This window comes from Balaenoptera ricei, chromosome 8, assembly GCF_028023285.1.
Source record: "Balaenoptera ricei isolate mBalRic1 chromosome 8, mBalRic1.hap2, whole genome shotgun sequence".
NCBI lineage: Eukaryota > Metazoa > Chordata > Mammalia > Artiodactyla > Balaenopteridae > Balaenoptera > Balaenoptera ricei.
The window spans coordinates 108568146-108591472 of NC_082646.1; the positions used below are offsets into that span (position 1 = coordinate 108568146).

Sequence of the window (23327 nt, forward strand, 5' to 3'; positions counted from 1 at the left end):
CTCCTCCAGCCCCAGGCCCGTGGGCCTGCTTCAAGGGTCCCAAGCCCCCTCTGTGTGGGAGCCCTCAGGAATAGCCGAGTCCCACCCAAGAGGACAGGTATGGAGGTCCCTGTCCTGACAGCGGCAGTGGCGGTCCAGGCCTGCGTGTGGGAGGAGCAGGATGAGCCACAGCAGCATCCAGAGGCGACAGCAGCTCGAAGCGTCACTTCCTCTCTCCTGCCTTGTCTATGCCTGCAGACACCTGAAGGGACAGACCAAAAAACTAAATGAACGCTCAGACTGGGCCACGGGGCTCCCTCACTCTTCACCCCATTATCAACCTTCCCATCCCACCCAGAAGGGTCAACAATGGCGAGGCAGGGACAAGTGGCCTGCGGCCCCAGCCCTGAGCTCCAGTTAAATGGCAGCCAGAGTTGGGTTGGTCTGGAGAGGCCAGACAGAAGGGAACTTGGGAGAAGAAGCCCTTCTGTGTTCCACCTGCCATAGGCTGGGTCTGCTGCTTACTTGCTGTGTGACAATTCCTTCCCTTCAAGAGCCTGTTTCTCCATCTGAAGAATGAGCGTATTAGTCAAGAAGGCCTCTAAAAGCACCCACACCCCCACTTACCAGCTGTGGGATCTTGGGCAAATTATCTATCCCCTTTGTGCCTCAGTTTCCTCATTTGTCAGAGGAGGATAAGAATTATACGTACTTCATGGGATGGAATTAAATGCCACATGCCAACTGACTGGCACACAGTGGGTGCTCAGTAAACGTGAGGTCAAGGCTTTGGGTGGAGGAGTTCTGGAGCTCTGGGATCTGGTGTTTGGGATGAAAGGGAGGGGAGGGGACATCGGGAGGGGACATCCCAGGAGGCATCGGGAGCAAAGTGTCTGTGTCCCCTTCCAAGGCATCCCAAGGGGCAGGACTGGGCCTATGAAGTTCTACCCCCTCTGGCACCAACTCCAGGGTGCCTGCATGTCCCTCCACTCCTTCAACCATCCATAAACACTCCACACCCCAAGCCAGGGACCCGAAGCAGAGCTGGCAGCGCCGGGTGATGACGGTGCAGGGAGCAGAGAGGCCACACGGGGGCAGCAGAGACCCGGCCCCGACAGCAGGGGATTCCGGCCTCAGGGAGAATGGGGGTGGGAGGTCAGAAAATGGGGCAGAGGGGCCAAGGCCAGGGGGGCCTTGGAGCAGATGGAGGCCGGAGGGTGGTCACCTGTCTACTGACCCGACACTCAGGTCATTCGCTGAATTCACTCATCCACACAACTGTTGTTCCTTTATTTCTTCAGTTTGTAAATGCTTTTGAGGCAGCCCATCTTCCTTCCTTTCTCTCTCCCTTGCTCCTTCATTTTCCTTCCTTTTCCTTGTTTGTCCAGCCAGTGAACTGGACATAACATCCTGGGCCACAGCTGGATGCCAGCCTGGGGCAGGCACTCCTGTCTGGGATACAGAGATGGGTGGGACTCGGCTCCTGCCCTGGAGGTGCTCAAGGCTTGGCTGGGGGCTGGAAGATCCTGCCTGGCCACCTGCATCTGAAGGAGGGGATTCCACCTCAGGCCGAGGGCCTGGGGTCTGCAGGGCAGTGACCCACTGAGCAGGGTGCTGAAGGACTCCGGACCTGGGACTGGTGGGGCCTCAAGGGGATGAGTCACCCACAAGCTGGTAGTGACCAGCAGCCACAGAAAACAGTAAGACAGTAAACAGTACCCTGACCAGGCAGACTGTGACTTGGGCCGCCTCCCCACTCCAAAATAAACTCCAGGAAAACGGTGCCGTCCAGGGCCTGGCAATGTCTGAGATTTGGAGAAATTCCCTGCTAACCAGGGCAGATTTCCCCAGCCCAGTGACTAATCTCCCTCTCGCAGAATCAGGAGCACAGAGTGGGAGTGAGGCTGGGTTTAACATCAGGAGACCTGGGTTGAAATCCTGGCTCTGGGTCGTGCTAGCCTGACACAAGCCAATGCCTTTCTCTGAGCCTCAGCTCCCGATCACCCACTCTGCCCAGCTCACAGTCTGAGCACTAAATGAAATAATGCACAGGAGGTGTGATGTTGGGAGACAGCCCAGCTTTGTCGCCAGACCTGGGTTCAAACTCAGAGCTCTGCCTCTTGCTAGCTGTGGATCTTAAACAAGAGCTTAAACCTCTCTGGGCCTCAAGTGTCCCATCTGTAAACCAGGGCTAACACTTCCCACCTGCTAGGGGACAGTGCCTCCACACGGTTGGCAATCCATTAATGGGCGCTGTTACTATTAGGAAATGTTCAGTGAGACTCTAAAGCATGACGCACATCAGGAGTGTCATTAGAGTGATTATCCCCATAGCAACCAAGGCCAAAAGCCTCTGTCTGACTCTCAGCTCCCTCCACCCCTGGTCTGGCCCCACCTGCCTCCCAGCCTTGCCACCCAAAGCCTGATGACAGCAGTAGTGGAGAGACTAGGGGATGACGAGGCTGACAGCTGATCGTTGGGGGATGGGGTCCCTCCCCACCACTCCTTGGGGCGGGGAGCCCTGATCAGTGTCTACACACCCAGCCTGGTGCCAGGTCACTGCCCAGCCCTTTGGTGGTTTCGGGGAGGAAGGGGCCTAAAGGGTGGGGATGTCCTGGGGCACTCCCTCCATCCAGGTGAGGCTTCATTCATCCTGCTGACTGTGGCCTTGGGTGAGCCTGGAATGGGAGTCAGGGGTCTGGGCTCTGCCTCTGTGCAGTAGGGGCCGTGACTCTTGCCCTGGCTGCCTCTTTGGGCCACAGTGAGGTTTAAAGGGGGCTGAGGGTGGTTTTTCACCTGCCTGGCTTGGAACTCCATGAGGAATGATGTCATGACCTGTGTGGAGAAGGGTGTGAAACCCCAAGACTTCTGCCCTCTGTTTGTCTGAGCTTCAGTGAAAACAGTCCAAGATCTGGGGGGCCCTTGTGCCCATTTTTTAAATACATGTTTTGACTCCGGCTACTAACAGGGGTGGGAGGTCAGGTGACAGTGAGTTTCCAGTTCAATTCTGTCTTTATTCCTGGCATCCAAAGTGCTCCATTCTCCAGGCCCTAATTAACCCTCAGCCTCCCCCCCTGCACCAGTTCCCCAAACCAACCTTACCATCATCACAGGGAAGAACCACACCACGCCCCCCAACCCCCCCGCAAAGGATACCCCCTCCCCCTTACCTCCATACCTTGCACGTGCTGTTGCCTCCGTTTGGAACACTTTTTCCTTCCACCATCTAACTGTGTCTCCCTTTTTACTGCAGACTCTGGCCCCTCTTCTCAGACGGGTTTCCTGACCACCCCCAACCCGGGTGAGGAGCCCCTCTTCCCAACTCCCATCCACTGCCTGTCTCCCCCACTGTTGTAGCTCTTATCACAGTGACGTCCTGCCTGTCTCCCATTCTAGGCCGTGGGAGACTTTGACTTCAACGGTTCAGGGTCCCCAGGTCCTTGGGCACAGGGAGCCATCAGTGTTGGTTAAATTATAAGAATCACTCACACATGGCACCACCAACCACGTACCAGACCCTACTCTAAGCACTTTACAGATGGAAGGTTCCATCGCTTTCTCCAGACCATGACCGAGGCAGAGGTGAGACCCGCCCATAGTGAGACTTCCTGGTGCTGGCTGGGGGAGGGTAGGCCCAGCTGGCAGTGCCAGTGACTAACGCATAAGGGCCTGCCGGATCACCCCCTTCCCACCTGCCCTGAAGCACCTGCAGGGAGGCCGTGGTGTGGAGGGCTTCTCCAGAACCCTGGGGAAACGCACATTCATTCATTCACTCATTCATTCATCCATCAAAAGTCACCAGCTCCTGCTGGGTGCCCCGCCTAGACTGGGCACCAGGGACCCAGTCCCTGTCCCCAGCAAGCTGGTGGGCCAGCAGGGCTGACTCCCACCTCCCTTCTCCCGGGGAAGTGGGCCAGGACCCTCCTCTTTCCCCGTCCGCACCGTCACTGCCCAGCTACGTGTCTGCTCCCCATCAGACCAGAGTGCGCTCCTGAGGACGGAGGCCGAGTCTCGGTGCCCCCTCCTGTGGCCTCAGCGCCCCACACAGAGGTGTGTCTTTCTCGGGCCGCCTGGGACTTGGGACCTGGGACGGGAGGGGCAGGGCCGAGCCGGCGCCAGGCCACGGAGTCCGCCCGGCCCCTCACCTGAGCCGCCAGCCGCCTCCCGCACTTCCTCGCTCCGCCCCGCTCCGCCCCTTCCACATTCCTGACCCGCCGGCCCCGAGGCCGCCGCTCCGCTCGCGCCCGGCCTTCCCTCCGCCGCCCCGCGATGAAGGCGGCCCAGGCCGCGGGCCAGGAGGCGCCGCCCGGCGCGCGGTCCGTCAAGGTGGTCCTGGTGGGCGACGGCGGCTGCGGGAAGACGTCGCTGCTGATGGTCTTCGCCGAGGGCGCCTTCCCCGAGGTGAGTGCCGGCCCGTCGGGCGCAGCGGGGCGCCGCGGCCTGGGTGCATCCTTCCCCACCCCGGGAGGGACGTGCGCCCGTCCTGCCTCCCCGCAGAGCGTGGGGTTGAAGGCAGTTCTCACTTTGCCCGCGGGAGTGGCATCGCCTGTCAAGTGCCAAGAATGCCACCTACCTGGGGGAGGTGTCCCGGGGACTGACTTAGGCAGCCTGGGGAACGTAGCGGGTCCTAAGAGAGCACTTGGTGGCACAGCATGGCTAAGGCGGACGGACAGCCTTGGCTTCAAATCACGGCTTTGCGACTTACAGCTGTGCGCCCTGGGGCAAGCCGCTTACCCTCTCTGTGCCTGTTTCCTTAACTGCATAATAGGAATAACGGTGGTGCCCACCTCCCAGGGTCGCAGTGATGAGAGCGTTCATACAGGTCAGGGGCTCAGCTCTGAGCTGCAACAGGAAGCACTCACTGAAAAGTGGCCAGCGTTTTTCTTGGGAGACATCGTGTCTTCCCCCAGCTCTTGCCCCTACAGTGGATGTCCCGTGGGCTCAGCCTTGGTGGGTAAGAGCACACCAGCCGCTCAGACAGCTGGGTTAGCACCTCAGTCTCCTCCAACAAACTCTGGGGCCCTCAGTACTTTGCTCAGCCTCTGTGAGCCTCCCACCCCTCACTCGACCTCGCCGGGGTGGTGGTGAGGAGGAAGGTAAGGCTGAGAGACGGCCCCGAGTTGCACCTGGCATGTCCTTGATGCCTGAGCATGTGGACTGTCATTCCTTCACTGGCATGCCTACCACCTGTCCAGGCGGACTCAGCGGCACCAGGATGGGGGCTGGACACACCCACCTACCGTGCCCCACTCAGCCCAGTTCCCCTGGGAGTCCACGCATGGGTCTGTTTCCAGCATCACCTCCCCCCGCCTGCTGATCCCAGCCCCCGCCAAAGCCCTGGGGTGGTACAGCACTGGGGGGTTGGATGGGGGAGGCAGGAGCAGCCGGGACTGCTAACCCAGAGTCAGCCTTTCTTTCCACTGTGGCAGCATCGAGCCGACTCTTGCTTTGTGGTTTTTGGAGCTGATGTCACATCCTTTGGCCAGTCACATTTTTTTTAGCTGTGGGGGAGGGATGTGTTTCCAGGCCCCCCAGATGCTGCCTGTGAGAACCCAACAATTACGGCAGTGCGGGGAGCACCACAGAGTGCCACAGAGAGGCTGGGCCAGCCGGGACCCAGGAGAAGTGCTGGGAGGGGTGGTCCCTCACCACCACTGTCCTGGGCTCTGAGACGGCCTTGTGGGTGAGACCCATCCCAATTGCAGAGAGGTTACAGTGCGGAAATGGGCATCTCACAGTTGATGGACAGTGTGTGTTTTTCACAATTTTTTTAAAATTAATTAATTATTATTATTATTTTTGGCTGCATTGGGTCTTTGTTGCTGCACGCAGGCTTTCTCTAGTTGCAGCGAGTGGGGGCTACTCTTCGTTGTGGTGCGCGGGCTTCTCCTGGTGGTGGCTTCTCTTGTTGCGGAGCACGGGCTGTAGGCGCACGGGCTTCAGTAGTTGTGGCTCATGGGCTCTAGAGCGCAGGCTCGGTAGTTGTGGCGCACGGGCTTAGTCGCTCCGCGGCATATGGGATTTTCCTGGACCAGGGCTTGAACCGGTGTCACCTGCCTTGGCAGGCGGATTCTTAACCACTGCGCCACCAGGGAAGTCCGGACAGTGCATGGTGAAGGACACTCTGAAGGGAAAGGGAGAGCATGCCTGTCACCAGAGGGCTAGACCTGCCTTGTCTAGGTTCCTCTCCTGTTTGGGGACCCTGATTTCCTGGGACCTGTCTGCCTCCAGGCACAAGAGACACCTCTCCATTCATTCATTCATTCATTCATTTATCTATCTATCTATCTATTTATCTATTTATCTATCTATTTATTTATCTATTTATTTACCTATCTATCTATCTATTTATCTATCTATTTATCTATCTATCTATCTATCTAGGCACCGCCTGGCTTGCGGGATCTTAGTTCCCCGACCAGGTTTCGAACCCAGGCCCCAGCACAGAAAGCACAGGGTCTTAACCACTGGACCGCCAGGGAATTCCCAAGAGACCTCTTCATTTAAAAGAAACACAAGGTCTGAGAGCTGGCAAGGCCTTCATTTTACAGATGGGAAAACTGAGGCCAGAGAGAAGAGTCTTGCCTCAGGGCACAGGGCCCCACAGTGTCCCCCGGTCTGTGGTCCCCCCATCCAGCCCTGAGCAAGGGAGCAAGGCCTGGGCACCCAAGATGCAGGCGGTCCAGCACGCCCCTTGGTGCAAAGGGCTTGTGTCGTGGCAGGGTTTTGAAAACCTTCTCCTCTGTTGCTCAGACCCTGTCTGTAAAAGCTCCCTCTCTTCATTCCTGCACTTGTGTAAAAGCCCGTCCTGCTTCCATTCATCTAGCCTTTGTGAAGAGGGGATGAGCTCAGGTGCAGCAGGCCTGGGGTGGAGGGGCCTCTGGCCTGGGTGACCTCCCCCTGGGGCCAGGCAGGGCAGGTAAGAGAGACAGAAACAGGGGCATCCCGGTTGGATTGTGAAAGGTTGAGAGGCAAAGGAGGGACCCCCAAAAGCTAGGAGCTCCCCAGGGCAGGCAATGAGTCTTTATTAGTTGCTCCCGGGTGCCCAGAATCGGATCCAGGGAGGGTGCTCATGAATGAATGAATGAATGAATGAGTGAGTGAGTGAATGAGCAAACATAGGTTAATGTCATTCCAGGAGGAGGGGACAGCAGGAAGGAAGGCTCAGAAATGGGACAGTCTGGACGAGGACAGAGATAAAAATAACAGTCCTGGCACGTGTAGAGTGCTTATTTTCTACCAGGCCCTGTGCTCAGGGCTCCGCAAGAAGCGCCTCCTTGAATCCTTTCAGCAACATGCTGCGCTGGGGGCTCTAATAGACCCACTTTATAGTCGCGGAGGAGGCCAGGGAGGTTCAGTGCCTTGGGAGGGTGCACAGCTACGGAGTGGCAGCTCTAGGCCTCCACCCCACCAGCCAACTCCCTCCCAGAAACTACTCCCCTCTGCTGACTTCCAAAGAGCGGCAGTGCCGCGGGCACTCCTGGGCTCTGGCCTGGGCACTGGGACCACCCACTTCAGATGCTGCCTTCTCAGCTGCCCCCTTGACCCCTTCTTCCTCAGAGCTACACCCCCACGGCATTCGAGCAGCTCACCATGAATCTGCACGTGAAGGGCAAACCCGTGCGCCTCCAAATCTGGGACACAGCAGGTGGGTGCCAGGCTGGGGGAGGGGCAGAGTGGGAGGAAGGGCCCCACTCCCTTCCTTCCGAACCGGGGAGGCCAACTAGTCTCCAGGGAACAGGTGTTGGCCAGGATTAGGGCCCCCGGGAGCCTGAACCCTCCTCGCTTCGGCATCTGTGTCTGCTGCTTCCCCAGCCCACGAGCAGCCCACCATGTCCTGGAGACAAATCGGAGCTCTTAGCTCTCAAGGGGTGGACTGTTTCTGGCCTCCTGAGCGGTCCACCCTGGCTTTAGCTTCTGTAAGATCTGTTTGAACGTGACCTCTGCCCTCTAGCCTCCTGACCTAGCCCACCAGAGGGTTCAGAGTCAAATCTACATCAGAACTCAAAGCTAAACTCCAGGAATCCCAGCAGCCCCCTTACCTTGGTTGGGCTGTGATATCTTTGCCCAGGTCCCACCTGCCTCTTTCTCCTCATCCCCCATCCCCGCCCCAAGTCCAGGGCAAAGCAGGCTTCTGAGTGATGGCCTCAGACATCCCCCACTCCTTCCAGAACAGTGCTCTCTCAGCAGTGGTCTCGCCCAGGCCAGGGCTGGCACGTCCCACAGGCCAGCCAGGGGAACACAGCCCCGAGGGGGACATTCACGTGGATCCTGAGGCACAGATCTAGGCCCTGATCCAGATCCTCCCCACCCACACCCGCCCCTGGTCTTGGTTGGGGTGACCTCCCTGATGCTGGGGAGGTGCTGACAATGGGCAGGAAATCTGGAGGGAGTGACCACCCCTATTCTACCCAGGGCAAGTCGACTACGACCGCCTGCGGCCCCTGTTCTACCCCGACGCCAGCGTCCTGCTCCTCTGCTTTGACGTCACCAGCCCATACAGCTTTGACAACATCTCTAACCGGGTGGGTACAGGGGGTGGGGGGCAGGGAGGGCCAGCCCCATAGCCGGGCCACTCTGCTCCACCCCTACCCTTGACCCAGCAGACTGTCAGAGCTCGGCAGGCCCTGGATGACATCGGGTCCAGTGCCTTTGGCATAAATATGGGGAAACTGAGGCCTAGAGAGACTTAGCCAGGGTCCCGCAGGGATTTGGTGGCAGGGTCTGGACTGGCCCTCTGACTCCCGGTCCAGTGCTCCTTGTCTGCCCCATACTGCAGACTCAGAACGCTGTGACTCTTTCTACCGTGACCCTGCCTGAAGATGCTGGGCAACCCAGAGGGCCCTGCATCTCCCCAGCCTGGGCCTGCCCAAGGTCACACGAGCCATCAGTTTCCAGCGGCTCTCAGCCTCCATCAGTGTGACTGCTGGCTCCCAGCGGCCTCCCAGGATGTCCCCCAGTTATCTCAGAGGTTCCCGAGGCTGCACACAGGTGTCAGGGAAACGGTCCCTTGAGTTCCTCTGCTCCTACCCAGCAGCCACGGCCCCGCCCCCACTGCTGCCAGGGCCCCCATGCGTGTGTGAATGGCATGCTCCAGGGTTCCGCAGAGCACAGCCAGTGACAGCATTTGTAACCATAACCACAACGATGATGGCAGCGTTTACTGAGAACTTACTGTGTGCCAGGTACTGTTCTAGGCACCAAGGACCAGGCAAGTGGTGGCTGGGACCGGGGTGCCAGCAGAGGGGGTGGTGAGAGGCCAGCGGATATTGAATCTGTTCGGAAGGCAGAACCGAACCGTCAGCGTTTGCAGATGGATTGGACATGGGTGGGAGAGAGACATTTGATCAGAGCACCTGGAAGGTGGACTTGCCATTTCCCCAGATGAGAAGGAGCAAGCTGGGGGCAGGGAGGTGGGCGATGGAGGCCCGTTGGGCATCCCAGCGGAGGGTCAGGCAGGCAGGCAGAAGTCTGAGGGTGCAGTTCCCGGGAGGGGGCAGGGCTGGGCAGATCCATTTAGGAGTTGCTGGTGGGGAAGAGCTGTGGGCTGGGCGTGGGGGAGAGGGGGGCTGTCACCTGGAGACCTGAGGTCAACCGGGAGAGTGCGGCCCTGGGGTGAAGCACAGACCAGGTCTGAGAGGAGGGAGTGATCGCTGACGTCAGGGCTCAGGTAGGATGAGGTCTGAGGCTTCCCTGTTGCATTTAGCAAACTGGAGTCAGGGGAGGAGACCCTTTTCAAGGGCAGTTTTGTGGAAGGGAGGATTTGCCGGGACCGCACACCGGCCCCATCTGGCTCCAGAAGCCAGACGGTTTGATGTCAATTTTTCCTGAAACTGAGCAGGCGTGTGCTGCTGGAGATCTAAAGCCTGGATTCCAGGCTCCCAGGTTATAGTCGAGACTGAAATAACCAGGCCCTGGAGCCTCACATTCCAAAGAGCAGCTGACACGGGACAGGAGTGCCCCCTCCAACAGGCAAACAGCTGCTGCGACCATTTTGTGAGCTGCTTTAGTTTTAAAGCCTCACTGATTTCTTTATATATTTTACCCTGTTGGGGAGATGGTCATGGGACCCCTTACCTTGCAGAGGTAGGATTCTAGAGCAGATGGGAACCGGGCTCTGGGTGCCACCCCCTGGGTTCAAATTCTGCCACTTCCAGTTGCGTGACCAAGGCCAAGTTATATAACCTCTCCGAGCTGCAGTTAGTGCATGGGTACAATGGGATTGATGATAGAACTTGCTTCATAGGGACCCGGGGGGTTAATGTGTTCATTACATGTAAAGTCTTAGCCTGGCACAGAGTAGTTCTCCCTAAACTGGCTTTGCTGATTATTGCTGTGGGAGTCTACCTGGAGGGCAGGAGAGCGGCCCACTCCCCTGATGGCTCACACACACCCCCTCACCACCTCCCTCCCCACAGTGGTACCCGGAGGTGAATCACTTCTGCAAGGAGGTGCCCATCATCGTCGTGGGCTGCAAGACTGACCTGCGCAAGGACAAGTTGCTGGTGAAGAAGCTGCGGAAAAATAGGTTGGAACCTGTGACCTACCACAGGGTAGGAAACCTAGCCCGGGGCGCGGGGGTAGGGGTGCCAGGAGAGGAAACCCCTGGGGTAACGCTGCTCCGGCCCAGCCTCTCAGCAGCGCCAGACATCTGGCACCCGCGGGGTGTGGGTCAGGGGAGGGGTTGTTTTAGAGGCAGTCATGGTCAAGAACTGCCGGGCTTGGAAGTTTCCAGCTGTGGGATGGAGAGTGAGTGAGTGCGGGACACATCAGATGGTCCTGCCTACCTGCTTCACAGCCGGGGGGGACCCCCAGGTCTTCAGTCCGCAGGCCCCTCTCTGCAGCATGCCTGGGTCAGGCCGGGAAGTTAATTAGTTGATGCCTCGAGAGGCAGAGACCCAGCCGGGAACTGAGGCAGGAAACCCAATGAAGCCATCGATGGGCTTGGTCAGGCCAGGGGACAGGAGCTGTGGGTGTCCTAGGAAGACGCACCTAGGATGGCCAAGGGGGCTGGGGGTTGGCTGGACATGAGACCCCAGCGGCACCCACCTGACGGCGGCCTGGTCCACTCTCCCTGTTAGGGCCAGGAGATGGCACGGGCCGTGGGCGCCGTGGCCTACCTCGAGTGCTCGGCTCTGCTCCAGGAGAACGTCCACACCATCTTCCAGGAGGCGGCCAAGGTGGCCCTCAGCAGCCGCCGTCGTAACTTCTGGAGGCGGATTACCCAGAGCTGTTGTGTGGTGACCTGATGGCCTGGGGCGCTCCTTCCCTGACCACACCAGCAGTGCAGGAAGGAGCTGGGCACGGACCTTCTGGCCAGTTGGCTGGGCTGGACCTAGTCCCCAGGCTGTGACCTCTGAACTGTACCTCAAACAGATGGGCACAACCGAGGCCGGGCCCCTGACCCTGGTGCTGGTATCCCTGGACTGGAGAGAAACCCCTCTGAGGCCTGAGGAAGAGGGTTCCCGGGCTCACCAGCCCTGTGGAGGGCTAGGCCTGGAGACCCCTGGAATCACTCCCAGCTCCCAGCCCTGGACGACACATCCTGGAGCGGCCTGTGCAACCTGGCGCCACCTCGTGGCTCTTCCCGCGGCTGCACCTTCAGGACCCGGTGGTGCTAGGACCCTCCAGCCAGAACTCACACCCTGCCCCCGTCCCCCTTCGCCCTGCCCATCCCAGTGGTAACTGTAACACTAAAATGACATCACTTGTCAGTTGCGTCACGCCTCTTGTTTCGAAATGCCTTTACACACACGTTCCATGGTGGGTAAGAGCACACCCCACGTAGGCACTGGATCCAGTGTAACTACCTGGATCCAAACCCGGCTTTATCACTTTAGAACCCTGGGCAACTTACTTGAACTCTCTGGGCCTCTCGTCTGTGAAATGGGACCAATCACAGATGACCTCATGGAGCTTTGGGATGAGTAAGAGCGTCATGAGACACCTGCCAAGAACTTCGCAGGTGCCTGGCACACAGTAAGTGCTCACAAAAGGTTCACAAGTATCACTTTTATTTATGATAAATACAATAGGCAATATTCTATAGATGTAATGTATGTAATATGATTGATAAAATGGGTAGTCAGGGTTCTCCAGAAAAATAGAGCCAATAGGCTATATATACAGAGAGAGATTTTAAGGAATTGGTTCCCGCGATTGTGGAGGCTGGCAAGTCCGAAACCTGTAGGGCAGGCTGGAGGTCGATGTTGCAGTCTTTTTTTTTTTTTTTAATATTTATTTATTTATTTATTTTGGCTGTGCCGGGTCTTAGTTGCGGCATGTGGGATCTTCGTTGCAGCACGTGGACTTCTTAGTAGCAGCATGCGTGCGGGATCCAGTTCCCCGACCAGGGATCGAACCTGGGCCCCCTGCATTGGGAGTGCAGAGTCTTACCCACTGGACCACCAGGGAAGTCCCAGTGTTGCAGTGTTGAGTCTGAATTCTGCAGGGCAGCAGGCTGGAAATTCAGACAGGGTTTCCGTGTTACTCACTTGAGGCAGAATTCCTTCTTCCTTGGGAAACCTCAGTCTTTTCTTTTCAGGCCTTCAATTGACTGGATGAGGTCCACCCACACAGAACCAGCCACTAACACCCACCCCCTCAGTTTCATTAGGAAACAGCTCCAGGGGTGGGACCACTTCCTCCAGGTGAGGGCTCTTGGCTCAGGTTACAGAGCTGAGCTGAGGCAGAGGAAGTGATGTTAGGGACCTGCTCAGAAAACCCCACCTGGATTACAGGCTCCACTCCAGGGTTTTAATATAAGTTGCTCAGGGGTGGGAAACAACTTTTCCTGGCCTAGATTTCTAGCCTGATTGCTCCTTCCCCAAGCACACCCCATGCCCAGAATGTTCTTCCTTCTTCTCCCCTTCCTGCCCTCCCCAGCCCAGTGAGCTAAGCCCAGTTCACACATCTCCTCTAATTTCCCAAAATGTGAGTCCCTGGAACCCTTGATAGTTATTTGGCTAGGAAGCTTTTCACACTGACTTCTTGCACCAGACCTGGGCTTCCCTGAAGTCAGGCTCTTCGTCTCCCTCATCTCTTTGTTCCCAGACCCTAGCTGGGGATGTGACTTGGCCTCTTGGCATTGCTGAGAGGCAGAGTGTTCCGTCTCTGGAGTCAGTAGCAGATCTGGGTTCGAATCCTAGTCCTGCCATTTTCCAGAGCCATGTGATTTTATGAGAGTTACACTCTTTGAGTCATCTGGCAAATGTAGGTAATCATGCCCGTCCCAGAGCGTTGCTGTGAGGGTAAAGTGACAAACTGCTCGTCAGGTGCCTAGCACAGTACCAGGAATAAAGGAGGTGTGCAGGGAACACGGGCTGGATTGCATGGAGTAGAGCTGTACTGGACAGTGTATCCTATACGGGAGGGCAAGATACTGAACCAGATGTCAAGAGACCTGAGCGCTGGCTCAGACTCCTTCCCTTCCCAGGGACTCCATCATCCATGCCTTCAACAGCCTGGTGTCCAAGGGGCTCCCTGATGTGCCCAAAACACCGTGACAAGAACTAGGGGTATTATACAGGGAACCCACAGTTTGTGCCCTCAAAGCCAGGTCTGTCTGCAATGCCACGGAGAAGGGGTCCTAACCCCAGCATGCAGGGGTGGTTGGGAAGCTACCAGGAGAGAAAAGGCACTTCCCTGAAAAGAGAGACAGCCCGGTGAGCCTGGGGGGTAATGAGTGCCACTGAGAGTCTGTCGGATGCTGTGTGAGGTTTTGCCAGGCAGACGAGACAAGAGGCTCAGGCCAAGGAGGGCTGAGAGTATTAACTAGAAGGTGATGGAGTGATGGGCTTGGTCCTGGAGAGTGTCAGTCTACTCACCTGATAAACAGGAGGAATAAATTCTGCCTTGTTGCCTCTTATCTCTCAGCAGAGTTAAGAATATCAAGAATGAGATGATTAGATAGAGAAATAAATAGGTGTGATGGCCAGACTTAAATGTTGGGACTTCCCAGGAATTCCCTGGTAGTCCAGTGGTTAGGACTCAGTGCTTTCACTGCCTTGGCCCCAGGTTTGATCCCTGGTCAGGGAACTAAGATCCCACAAGCCGTGCAGCGCAGCCAAAAAAAAAAAAAAATTTAAATGTCAACTTGATGAGGCTACAGTGCCCAGCTGTTTGGTCAAATGCCAGTTGAGATGTTGTGAAGGTATTTTTTTGATATGATTACTTTTTAAAAAATATTTATTTATTTGGCTGCACCGGGTCTTAGTTGCAGCTTACCAGCTCCTTAGTTGCAGCACATGGGCTCCTTAGTTGTGGCATGTGAACTCTTAGTTGCAGCATGCATGTGGGATCTAGTTCCCTGACCACGGATTGAACCTGGGCCCCCTGCACTGAGAGTGCAGAGTCTTATCCACTGCGCCACCCAGGAAGTCCCGATTACTTTTATTTTTATTTATTTATTTTATTTTTATTTTTGGCTGCGTTGGGTCTTTGTTGCTGCGTGTGGGCTTTCTCTAGTTGCTGGGAGCAGGGGCTACTCTTCTTTGCAGTACGTGGGCTTCTCCTTGCGGTGGTCTCTCCCGCTGCGGAGCAGGGGCTCCAGAGCGCAGGCTCAGCAGCTGTGGCGCACGGGCCCAGTTGCTCCGCGGCATGTGGAATCTTCCCAGACCAGGGCTCAAACCCGTGTCCCCTGCATTGGCAGGCAGACTCCTAACCACTGCGCCACCAGGGAAGCCCCCAATTACTTTTAAATCTGTAGCCTTTGAGTAAAGCAGATTACTTTGTATAATGTGTGTGGGCCTCATCCAATGAGGTGAATGCCTTCAAACACTGCACTGAGGTTTCCTGAAGAAGAGGGTCACGTGGCCAGAAGTAGGACGGAAGTTCAACTCTGGCCATCGCTGCACTTCACCCAGGACACAGTTTGAGTGGTCAAGGTCTGGGAACAACTGCTCTCTGTGAGCAGCGGGGAAGCAGGATGGGGGTCAAGGAGGTGGAAGATCCACAGGTGTGAGAGGTGGAGAAGGGGCTTCTGGAGCCACTGCACAGAGGGGCAAGTGGGCAGGGGCCTGCTCTGATGGGGGCCGCTGGAGAGGAGAGTGCCTGCAGGGGAGCAGTTGAGGCAGGAACTCACACCTTTAGTTTCTCTCCAGCCACACCTCCCCCCGCCCCCCACCCTTGGCTGCTCTCTTTTACGTTCTTGGAGAGCTCATCAACTTTTGACATGATCCTGTCTCCCACTGAATTGCCAGCTCCCTGAGAGCACGGACTGGGTTTGTTGGAATCCCCTGTGCCTCAAACAGTGCCTCGCATGTAAGAAGCACTAAAGAAACATGTGATGAACAAATGGACGAATGCCGCGTGGCAATGCCCCATTTCAGGCTGTTAGCCGCTCCTGCCTGGACCACCTCAAAAGTCTCCCAGCCTCCAGACTCTCGGCCTCCTTCATCCTCCTCACCATCAGCAATCTTCCAAAGCACAGATCCAGTCACGTCACCTTGAGCCTTCTGAAGCCCCCCTGTCCAGAGGAGGTCTAACTTCCCCAGGTGGAGACCCGGGAGGTCTCTCACATCTGGCTGAAGCCCACCCTCCCCATCTTATGCCTAGGACACCTGACACTCCAGCCACACCCAGGGTAGCTGGACCAGCCTCGAAGTCTCTGCTGTGGCTGTTTCCCCACCTCGGCCTGCCCTTCCTCCCAGTCACTGCTTGTTCAAACCCCCCTCCACCCCCAGATCCTTCGGGGTCCAGCTCAGACACCACCTTGTCCAGGAAGCCTGTGGCTCTGCTGGCTTCCTCGCTCCTACATCACCGCACACACACGAACCCGCCTGCACACCAGAGCGTTTACTGTCTTTGCGTGGGCCCCTTGGCTAAGAAACTGGACCTTTGTTCCCGTGCTGTGGGAAAGGCCAGGTTGGATTCCTTAAGATGACACGTCTGGTGACGAGACCAGGCAGGGTGGCCAGGAGGGCAGAGGTGGGAGCAGGAGACCAGTTGGGCAGCTGCAGACACCCAGACATGAGAAACAAGCCACCACAAGTCAAGGCCGGGTGACTTCTGGGCTGGGAAGCGGTGGCTGCAGAGAGGGTGGACTGCGTGTGGGAAGGGTGGACTGCGTGTGGGAAGGGTGGGGACACTGAGAGTGAGGGAAGAATGCAGGCCTCACCCCTGCGTGCGTGAGAAGGCGAGCCCCTTCCCGAGACACCTGCTCTGGGAGAGGTGGGAACCACTGGGTGGCTGGTTTCCAGCTTCAGGCCCCCAGCCATCCCGGCCACCACACAGCTGTCCCAGGTGTCACAGGAGGGCAGGGTGCGTGGCAGCACTTGGAGATGCCCAGCTGAGGAGCCAGGGTGGTTATTATGGGCTGTTGTTCTCCTCCTCTTCCTCCTCCTCGCCCGCCAAGCCCTGCTTTCAATTCCTCACAACCGGCCCGGCAGGGTGGCATGGCCAGACGAGTGGGAGCCTGGGGAAGGTGCAGCCCGGAGGCCAGCTGGGGCCAAGAGCCACAAACCAGTGTCTTCATTTCTTCACACTGCCTCCACCCAGCCTTGGGGGTGTCTGCCAGGAAGGCAAGGGGTAGGGGAGGGGACCCCAAGTCATCTCACCCAGGACAGGCCACTCCCTGGCATCCTCGGGCAGGGAGGGTGGGGCACACTATCTGTGAGTCACGAAGCTTTCCTCTCCCCTCTGCCCAGACAGCACCCTGGGCCCCGCATCTGGGTGTGGGAAGGGGTGGGTGGCTGGCAGATCACCCACTTCAGGCCACCCTGTTTGCTCTCTCTTGCCTTTTGCTCTTGGGGACCCTTCCTTTGGAGGATGAGAACTCACAGCTTCCAGGAAGTCATCCTGAAGCCACTAGCTAGGGATCCAACAGAGCCTGAGACCAGAGGGGCAGAGAGATCCAAAACAGTGGAATAGCTGACCACCCACCCTACCCAGAGCTTGATCTCCAAGCTAAATGCTTCTGATACATAGGCCAGATTATGGAAAGCAGGGGATTTTCCTAGTTTCAAATCCTGGTTCTGCAATTTACCAGCTCTGTGACTTTGGAGGAGTCACTAGGATCCTCTTTGTGTCAGTTTCCTTATCTGTAAAATGAGGGTAAGGGTAGGACCTACCTCCCAGAGTTGGATTCAATGAGTTAATGCAACTAGGGCTTATTCAGTCCGTAGTTATTAACTATGAAGTGAGGGTTATTTGCTATGCAACGTTCTTGCAGGGGCCGCAAAGCAGGGGCAAGCGTGGAAGTGTTTCACGGGTGTTGGTCCCCTCTTCCCAATCTGGATCCCAGGTCTATTCAGGGAGCATAGACCCTCCTGATGACAAGGATGGGCAGCCTCAGAGGGGAGTGGACGTGGAGTACGAGGCAGATGGCTTTCTGCAAGGCTGGCTGAACCCTCTGAGGGGAGCTGGGAGGATAGGTTGGAATTTCCTCCAGGGCTCATGTTTGCTGAGGAGACACCAAGCCTGGTCCAGGGCGGAGCGCAGGGGTGAAGGAGTGAGCAGGGTGTGGTCCTTGCCTTCCCAGCCCCCATCCTCTGTGGGAGCTCCAATGTGGACACAACCAGTGGGGGAGGGGAGTGTCTCATGTTCACTAAGCGGCTTGCTCCTGCCGCTGAGATAAACGGGAAGGAACCTGGGGATTCCAGGGGGCCGGGGGAGTCAATGAACCAAAGACACATCGAGCTCACCCCTCACACCCAGGCATCTGAGACAGAGTTGTTCTAGGACTCCTGCTCCTGTCTGCCCGCCACAGCAGCATCACAAAGTCCTGTCTGGCCACGCGCTGTACGTGACATTCTGCACATCCTACCCCATTCAGCCCTCACCATCCCCACACTTTACAGCTGAGGAAGCAGTTTCAGAAAGCCAAAGAGTGGGACCAAAAGCAGTGAGTGGCAGAGCTGGGCACTTGGACACGGGACAGGACGGGACGGGACTCCCAGCCCCAGCTCCTGACCGCCCCTGGGCACTGGCCAGGCGGCTGGACCTCCACCAGCAGAGGGCAGCAGGGCCCAAAGAGAGGAGACTTTCCCCAGCAAGGGGAGGCTGGCCAGCTGTGGAGAGAGACCTCATCGCTCCTGCCTGGGGACACGCCGCTCCCACCAGCCACCACCCACTGACCCGGACCCGTCCCAACATTTTACTGAAGAAAAGATAAGCTCAGAGTGGCCAAAGTGAGTTGACCATTTGGCCGGTCTGAGCAGACCTAGAATGAAAATTATGCTGTCCCGAGTCTGTCATGGTTCTAGGGTCAGAGTCTGGGGTTCGAATCCCGATTCTGCGCTCACCACCTCACAGGATCATAGTCAAGTGTGTGGTCCAGAGTGAGATCAAAGGAGACAGCTCGGCAAAGAGTTTTCCACGGGGCCATGTAACCAAGCCTCATCTAACTTCCTCTGTGCTACACCTGGGGAGGCAGCTGGGGACTGAGGGGTCTCGGTCCCTGCCCTCCTCTCCCCTGATCCCACCCCAGAATTTGTAACATAGTTCAGGGGATGATCAAAATACTTCAGAATGTCAAGGAACCCCAAGGTGGGGGGACTTCCCTGGTGGTCCAGGGGTTAAGACTCCACGCTCCCAATGTAGGGGGCCCAGATTCGATCCCTGGTCAGGGAACTAGATCCCACACGCCACAACTGAAAAAGATCCCGCATGCTGCAACGAAGATCCAGCACGCGGCAATGAAGATCCCGCGCAGCCAAATAAATACATTTAAAAAAATTTTTTTTTAAAAAAAGGAACCCCAAGGGAGTGCTGCCGGAAAGTAAGGTGCTATGAGCCAGCACCTGGGGGCACACCCTGCCAGCTGTGGCCAGACCCTGGGGGGCTGGCAGGAGGAGGAGGGAAGGGAAGAAGGGGGGCATCTGGAGAACCCTGGGGTCCTTCTTGCTGGAGAACCAGCCCACAAGAAGATCCAGACCCTGTGATGGGGGCAGGAGGGTGCTGGGAAAAGTTAGCGGAGTTGCGGACCCTCTTCTCCCTGTCCTGCCACCTGCTGAAGGCACTGAGTCATGTGACAAAGGGCTGCTGCCACTGCACCAGGAGGTGACAGCCTTCAGGGCTTCTCTCTGGCCCAACCCTGCCACTTTAGACACCCTGGGCTCTCTAACTCTTTTCACTTCCCCACCCCAACTCCTCCCCCCTCAAAAAACAAGGCCTCATAAAGAGAGATTCACACTATTATCACCAGTCATGTGCCCTAGGTCCATCTCAACTGCAACTTCCCATTTGCCTCACCTACATCCTCGCCCCTTCCCCCAGGCCCAGGACAACTTTGACCACAGGGTGTAGGGGCAGATGGAAGTGCCCCCGTCACTCTGGTGGTGACCTCTAGTCCCATTTTTCCCACTCCTTCCTCCTGCTTCCTGGCATCTCTTCCCAGATGAGCTCTACTGTTTGTTGCAACTGTTGCATTTGTTTGGTTGCCCGTTCATACATTCAGTAATTATTTATTGAGCACTTACTATAAAATCCCCGCTTCCCAGCTTAGTACCTGGACCCTCTCTGGTTTCCTCGTCCTCTGTGGAGCCTTGTGGGGAAGCAGCACCCCTTCTTCTATGGAAGCCGAGCCGCCCACTGGACGCTCACTCTCTCCTGACTCTGGCAGGTAGGACATCACCAATATCAAGTCACCTGCTAGCCCCTTCATCTAGGACTTTGAATCTGAGCAAGAGACAAAAAGGGATGTTTAAATTTGTTCCACTGACACTGGTGATATTTCTTTTTCTTTAACAAGTATATGGAGCTTACTACATGCCAGACCCATTCAATCCTTATAACCACCCTACAACGTAGGCACAGTTAGCAGAAGCCTCATTTTACAGATCAGGAAACTGAGGGGCAGAGAGGTTAAGAACTTTGTCCAAGGTCCCAAGCTAGCAAATGACAAGTTTAATTTGAACCCAGGCTGGATGCCTGCATTGTGCAGGCAATGGGTAGGGGTGGTGGGCCCAGAGACAGCAGCCAGTGGCTGTAATCCGAGTGGTGGAGACCTGCTCCCTGGCCCTCTTACTGACTCGGAGAGTGATCAGACAGCCTTTCCATACGGCTCTTTCCTGCTGAAATTAACCAGTCCCTTCTGATGTTCCCAGCTTCCGAAAAGCTCTAAGTGGTTGAGATCCCATATTAAGGAAAAATTGGGGAAAAAAAAAAAAAAAACCCAAAACCTAGGATTTGAATAACTCTCAATTTCATAGTCACCCAACTATTTATTTATTTATTTGTTTATTTATTTATTTATTTATGGCTGCGTTGGGTTTTCATTGCTACACTCGGGTTTTCTCTAGTTGCGGCGAGGGGGGGCTATTTTTTGTTGCGGTGCACAGTCTTCTCATTGCAGTGGCTTCTCTTGTTGCGGAGCACGGGCTCTAGGCGTGCCGGCTTCAGTAGTTGTGGCACATGGGCTCAGTAGTTATGCTCGCAGGCTCTAGAGCACAGTCTCAGTAGTTGTGGCGCACAGGCTTAGTTGCTCCATGGCATGTGGGATCTTCCCGGACCAGGGCTCGAAACTGTGTCCCCTGCGTTGACAGGTGGATTCTTAACAACTGCACCACAAGGGAAGTCCCAATAATTGCGTATTTTCTTTTCCTCTTTTTTTCTATGAAAAATACTTTTGCATAGCTGTAATCACACTGTCACACAATTTTGAATTCTGTCTTTTTCATTGAATGTTTTAGCCTAAACTATTCCTATATTCCAAACAACTTGTGAATGTCATTCAATTTTTTGGAATAATTTTAGATTTAAACAAGAATTACAATAATAGTACATAGAGTCCCCATATACCTTTCACCTGGCTTCCTCTAATGTTAACATTCATTTATCAAAACTAAGAAATTAACTTTAACACTATTAATTAAACTCCAGACTTTATTCAGGTTTTACCAGTTTTTTCACTAATGTTCTCTTTCTGTTCCAAGATCCAATCCAGGATACCATGGTGCATTTAAGTGACTATCGTTCTTAGTGGCCACATATTATTTCATCTAGTGAATGTTCTAAAGTTTTAAAACTTTATTTATTATGCCTGTTTTAAATTTATTTGCATTGTTTCTAGTTTTTCTGCAACTAAGAAAACTTACCTGACAACAAATGCTATTTAAATAGTAGCCCTGCAGATCAGCAGTATCTATTAGTCAGTCAAGGGCACTGGATCACTCCCCACACACCCATGCACACATCCCAGTGCACTAATAAGGAAGCAGGGGTTAGCAGCCCTGCCCAAGGTCACACGTTGCTGGTCACACACGTGGCACACACAGGTCTCCCTGCAGGACTGGAGTGACTGTCCTCAAATTGAAACTCTGTTCCATCAAAGTGCTAGCGAGGCTTTTATTCAGAACTGTTAAACGGGACCCAGGAATCAGTAAACTAGAGGAGAAAGGTTTTTGAGAAGGAAAAACTCATTCTAGATTCCTCTATGACACTCTTGGTTTCAGATACATTGATTTATTGTCAGATCAAGGTCAGTATACAGTGGCTAACTCAGTGAGTGGTGCCTGGGCTTCCTCTTCTGTAAGGGGGCAATGACAATACCACTTATCTGTGATGTACCATGCTCACAGGTTGGAAGAGGTCCAACCTGTGTATGGGACAACTTAACATAACTCCCCGCCTATTGAGCGCCCAAGCAGATGAGAGCCCCGTGGGTGTTCTAGGGAGGCCATTCTGTCATTAGTGACGGCCTGCAGCCCAAGAGTCAGCCCAGAGGACAGTTCTGCTGTACAGCTTATAGCAGCTACTGAAGGGCCTTTGAGGGCAAGGGGGTGCTTCTCCTCATCTCCCACCACTCCAGTCATGCAGGACTGTTTAGGGCTCACCTCAAGCACCCCCTTTGGTGGGGTCATAATCTACCAGCTCCCTTGTGCTCCCAACAACCCTAGCAAGTACCTAAGGGTGCTCTTAACAGAGAAGCAGGAAGTGCAAAGTTTCCTGGGATTCACACCCCCAGGAAGTCCATGATCTCAAGCAGCAGATCTGCACTACGCAGACCACCTTCCCGCCCCCAGCAGCCTCCCTGAGGCTCTCCGATGCCACTGAGCGCCCCGCCCCTCGACTTCTTAGCTCTGATGCCAGGCCCAGTGCTCACTACCCAACAGAGAGACAGAGGAAGCTCTCGGGGCCGGCAAAGCAGGCACACCACAGAAGAAAAAGACAAACGGAAGGAAGGAAACAGGGAAGAAAGGGATGGAGGGAGAGAAAATTAACAATTTTGGAAATAACTGTATTTTTAATACCAAAAATTAATCAAAGCACTTTACCTCTGTGATCTTCCTACCCAAAACCCGTTACCCCTACTTAATCATGAGAAAACCCACAATTGACAGATATTCCATAAGCTACCTGACAGGTCCTCCTCAAAACTGTCAAGGTCATCAAAAACGAGGAAAGTCTGAGAAACGGTAGCACAGAGGAGCCTAAGAAGATATGAAAACTGGGAATTCCCTGGCAGTCCAGTGGTTAGGAGTCGGCACTTTCACTGCTGAGGGCCCAGGTTCAATCCCTGGTCAGGGAACTAAGATCCCACAACAACCCACATGGAGTGGAAAGAAAGAAAGGAAGGAAGGAAGGAAGAAGGAAGAAGGAAGGAAGGAGGGAAGGAAGGAAGGAAGGAAGGAAGGAAGGAAGGAAGGGAAGAAAACCAAATGGGTGGTGTCCCGGATGGGACCCTGGGACAGAAAAGGACATTAGGTAAAAACTAAGGAAATCTGCTGATACTAATGTATCAATGTTGCTTCCTTACTTGTAAAAAATGTACCTTATATTTGTCCAGGCAAATATAAGGTGCTAGGGGCGTCCCTGGTGGCGCAGTGGTTGAGAATCTGCCTGCCAATGCAGGGGACACGGGTTCGAGCCCTGGTCTGGGAAGATCCCACATGCCACGGAGCAACTAGGTCCGTGAGCCACAACTACTGAGCCTGCGCCTCTGGAGCCTGTGCTCCGCAACAAGAGAGGCCGCGATAGTGAGAGGCCCGCGCATCGTGATGAAGAGTGGCCCCCGCTTGCCACAACTAGAGAAAGCCCTCGCACAGAAACGAAGACCCAACACAGCCAAAAATAAATAAATAAAAAACAAAAAAATATATAAGGTGCTAATGGGGGAAAACTGGGTGCAGGGGTATATGAATTTCTCTGTACTACCTTCTCACTTTTTCTGTGTATCTAAAACTTCTAGGGAGGTTTTTTTGTTTTGGCCGCTCCGAGCGGCTTGCGGGATCTTAGTTCCCCGAGCCGGGATTGAACCCGGGCCCCAGCACTGAAAGCACCAAGTCCTTACAGCTGGACCACCAGGGAATTCCACGTAAATCTAAAACTTCTAAAATAAAAAGGTTATTTAAAAATTAGTCAAAATAGTCACCCGGAGAAATCTTCGGAGTTGGATGGCTGTCCTGTTA

General features: G+C 55.2%; 1 protein-coding gene and 1 non-coding gene across 3 annotated transcripts; one reads left to right on the plus strand and one right to left on the minus strand.

Moving 5' to 3' along the window:
* The first annotated feature begins 4205 nt into the window (after window positions 1-4205).
* RHOD (ras homolog family member D) lies at window positions 4206-11693 on the plus strand. 2 transcript variants are annotated; one of them, XM_059929833.1, is made up of 5 exons: window positions 4206-4380; window positions 7540-7627; window positions 8395-8504; window positions 10398-10532; window positions 11061-11693. In XM_059929833.1, the coding sequence occupies exons 1-5, from the start codon at window positions 4249-4251 to the stop codon at window positions 11226-11228; spliced, it is 633 nt and encodes a 210-aa protein (XP_059785816.1). In that variant the 5' UTR covers window positions 4206-4248; the 3' UTR covers window positions 11229-11693. The 2 variants fall into 2 exon arrangements, with proteins under 2 accessions (XP_059785816.1, XP_059785817.1); XM_059929834.1 differs by having other exon boundaries at window positions 10398-10507.
* Window positions 11694-12320: 627 nt separating this feature from the next.
* TRNAG-CCC (transfer RNA glycine (anticodon CCC)) lies at window positions 12321-12393 on the minus strand. The gene has a single exon. It is a non-coding gene; the product is annotated as a tRNA-Gly (tRNA).
* Window positions 12394-23327: the final 10934 nt, after the last annotated feature.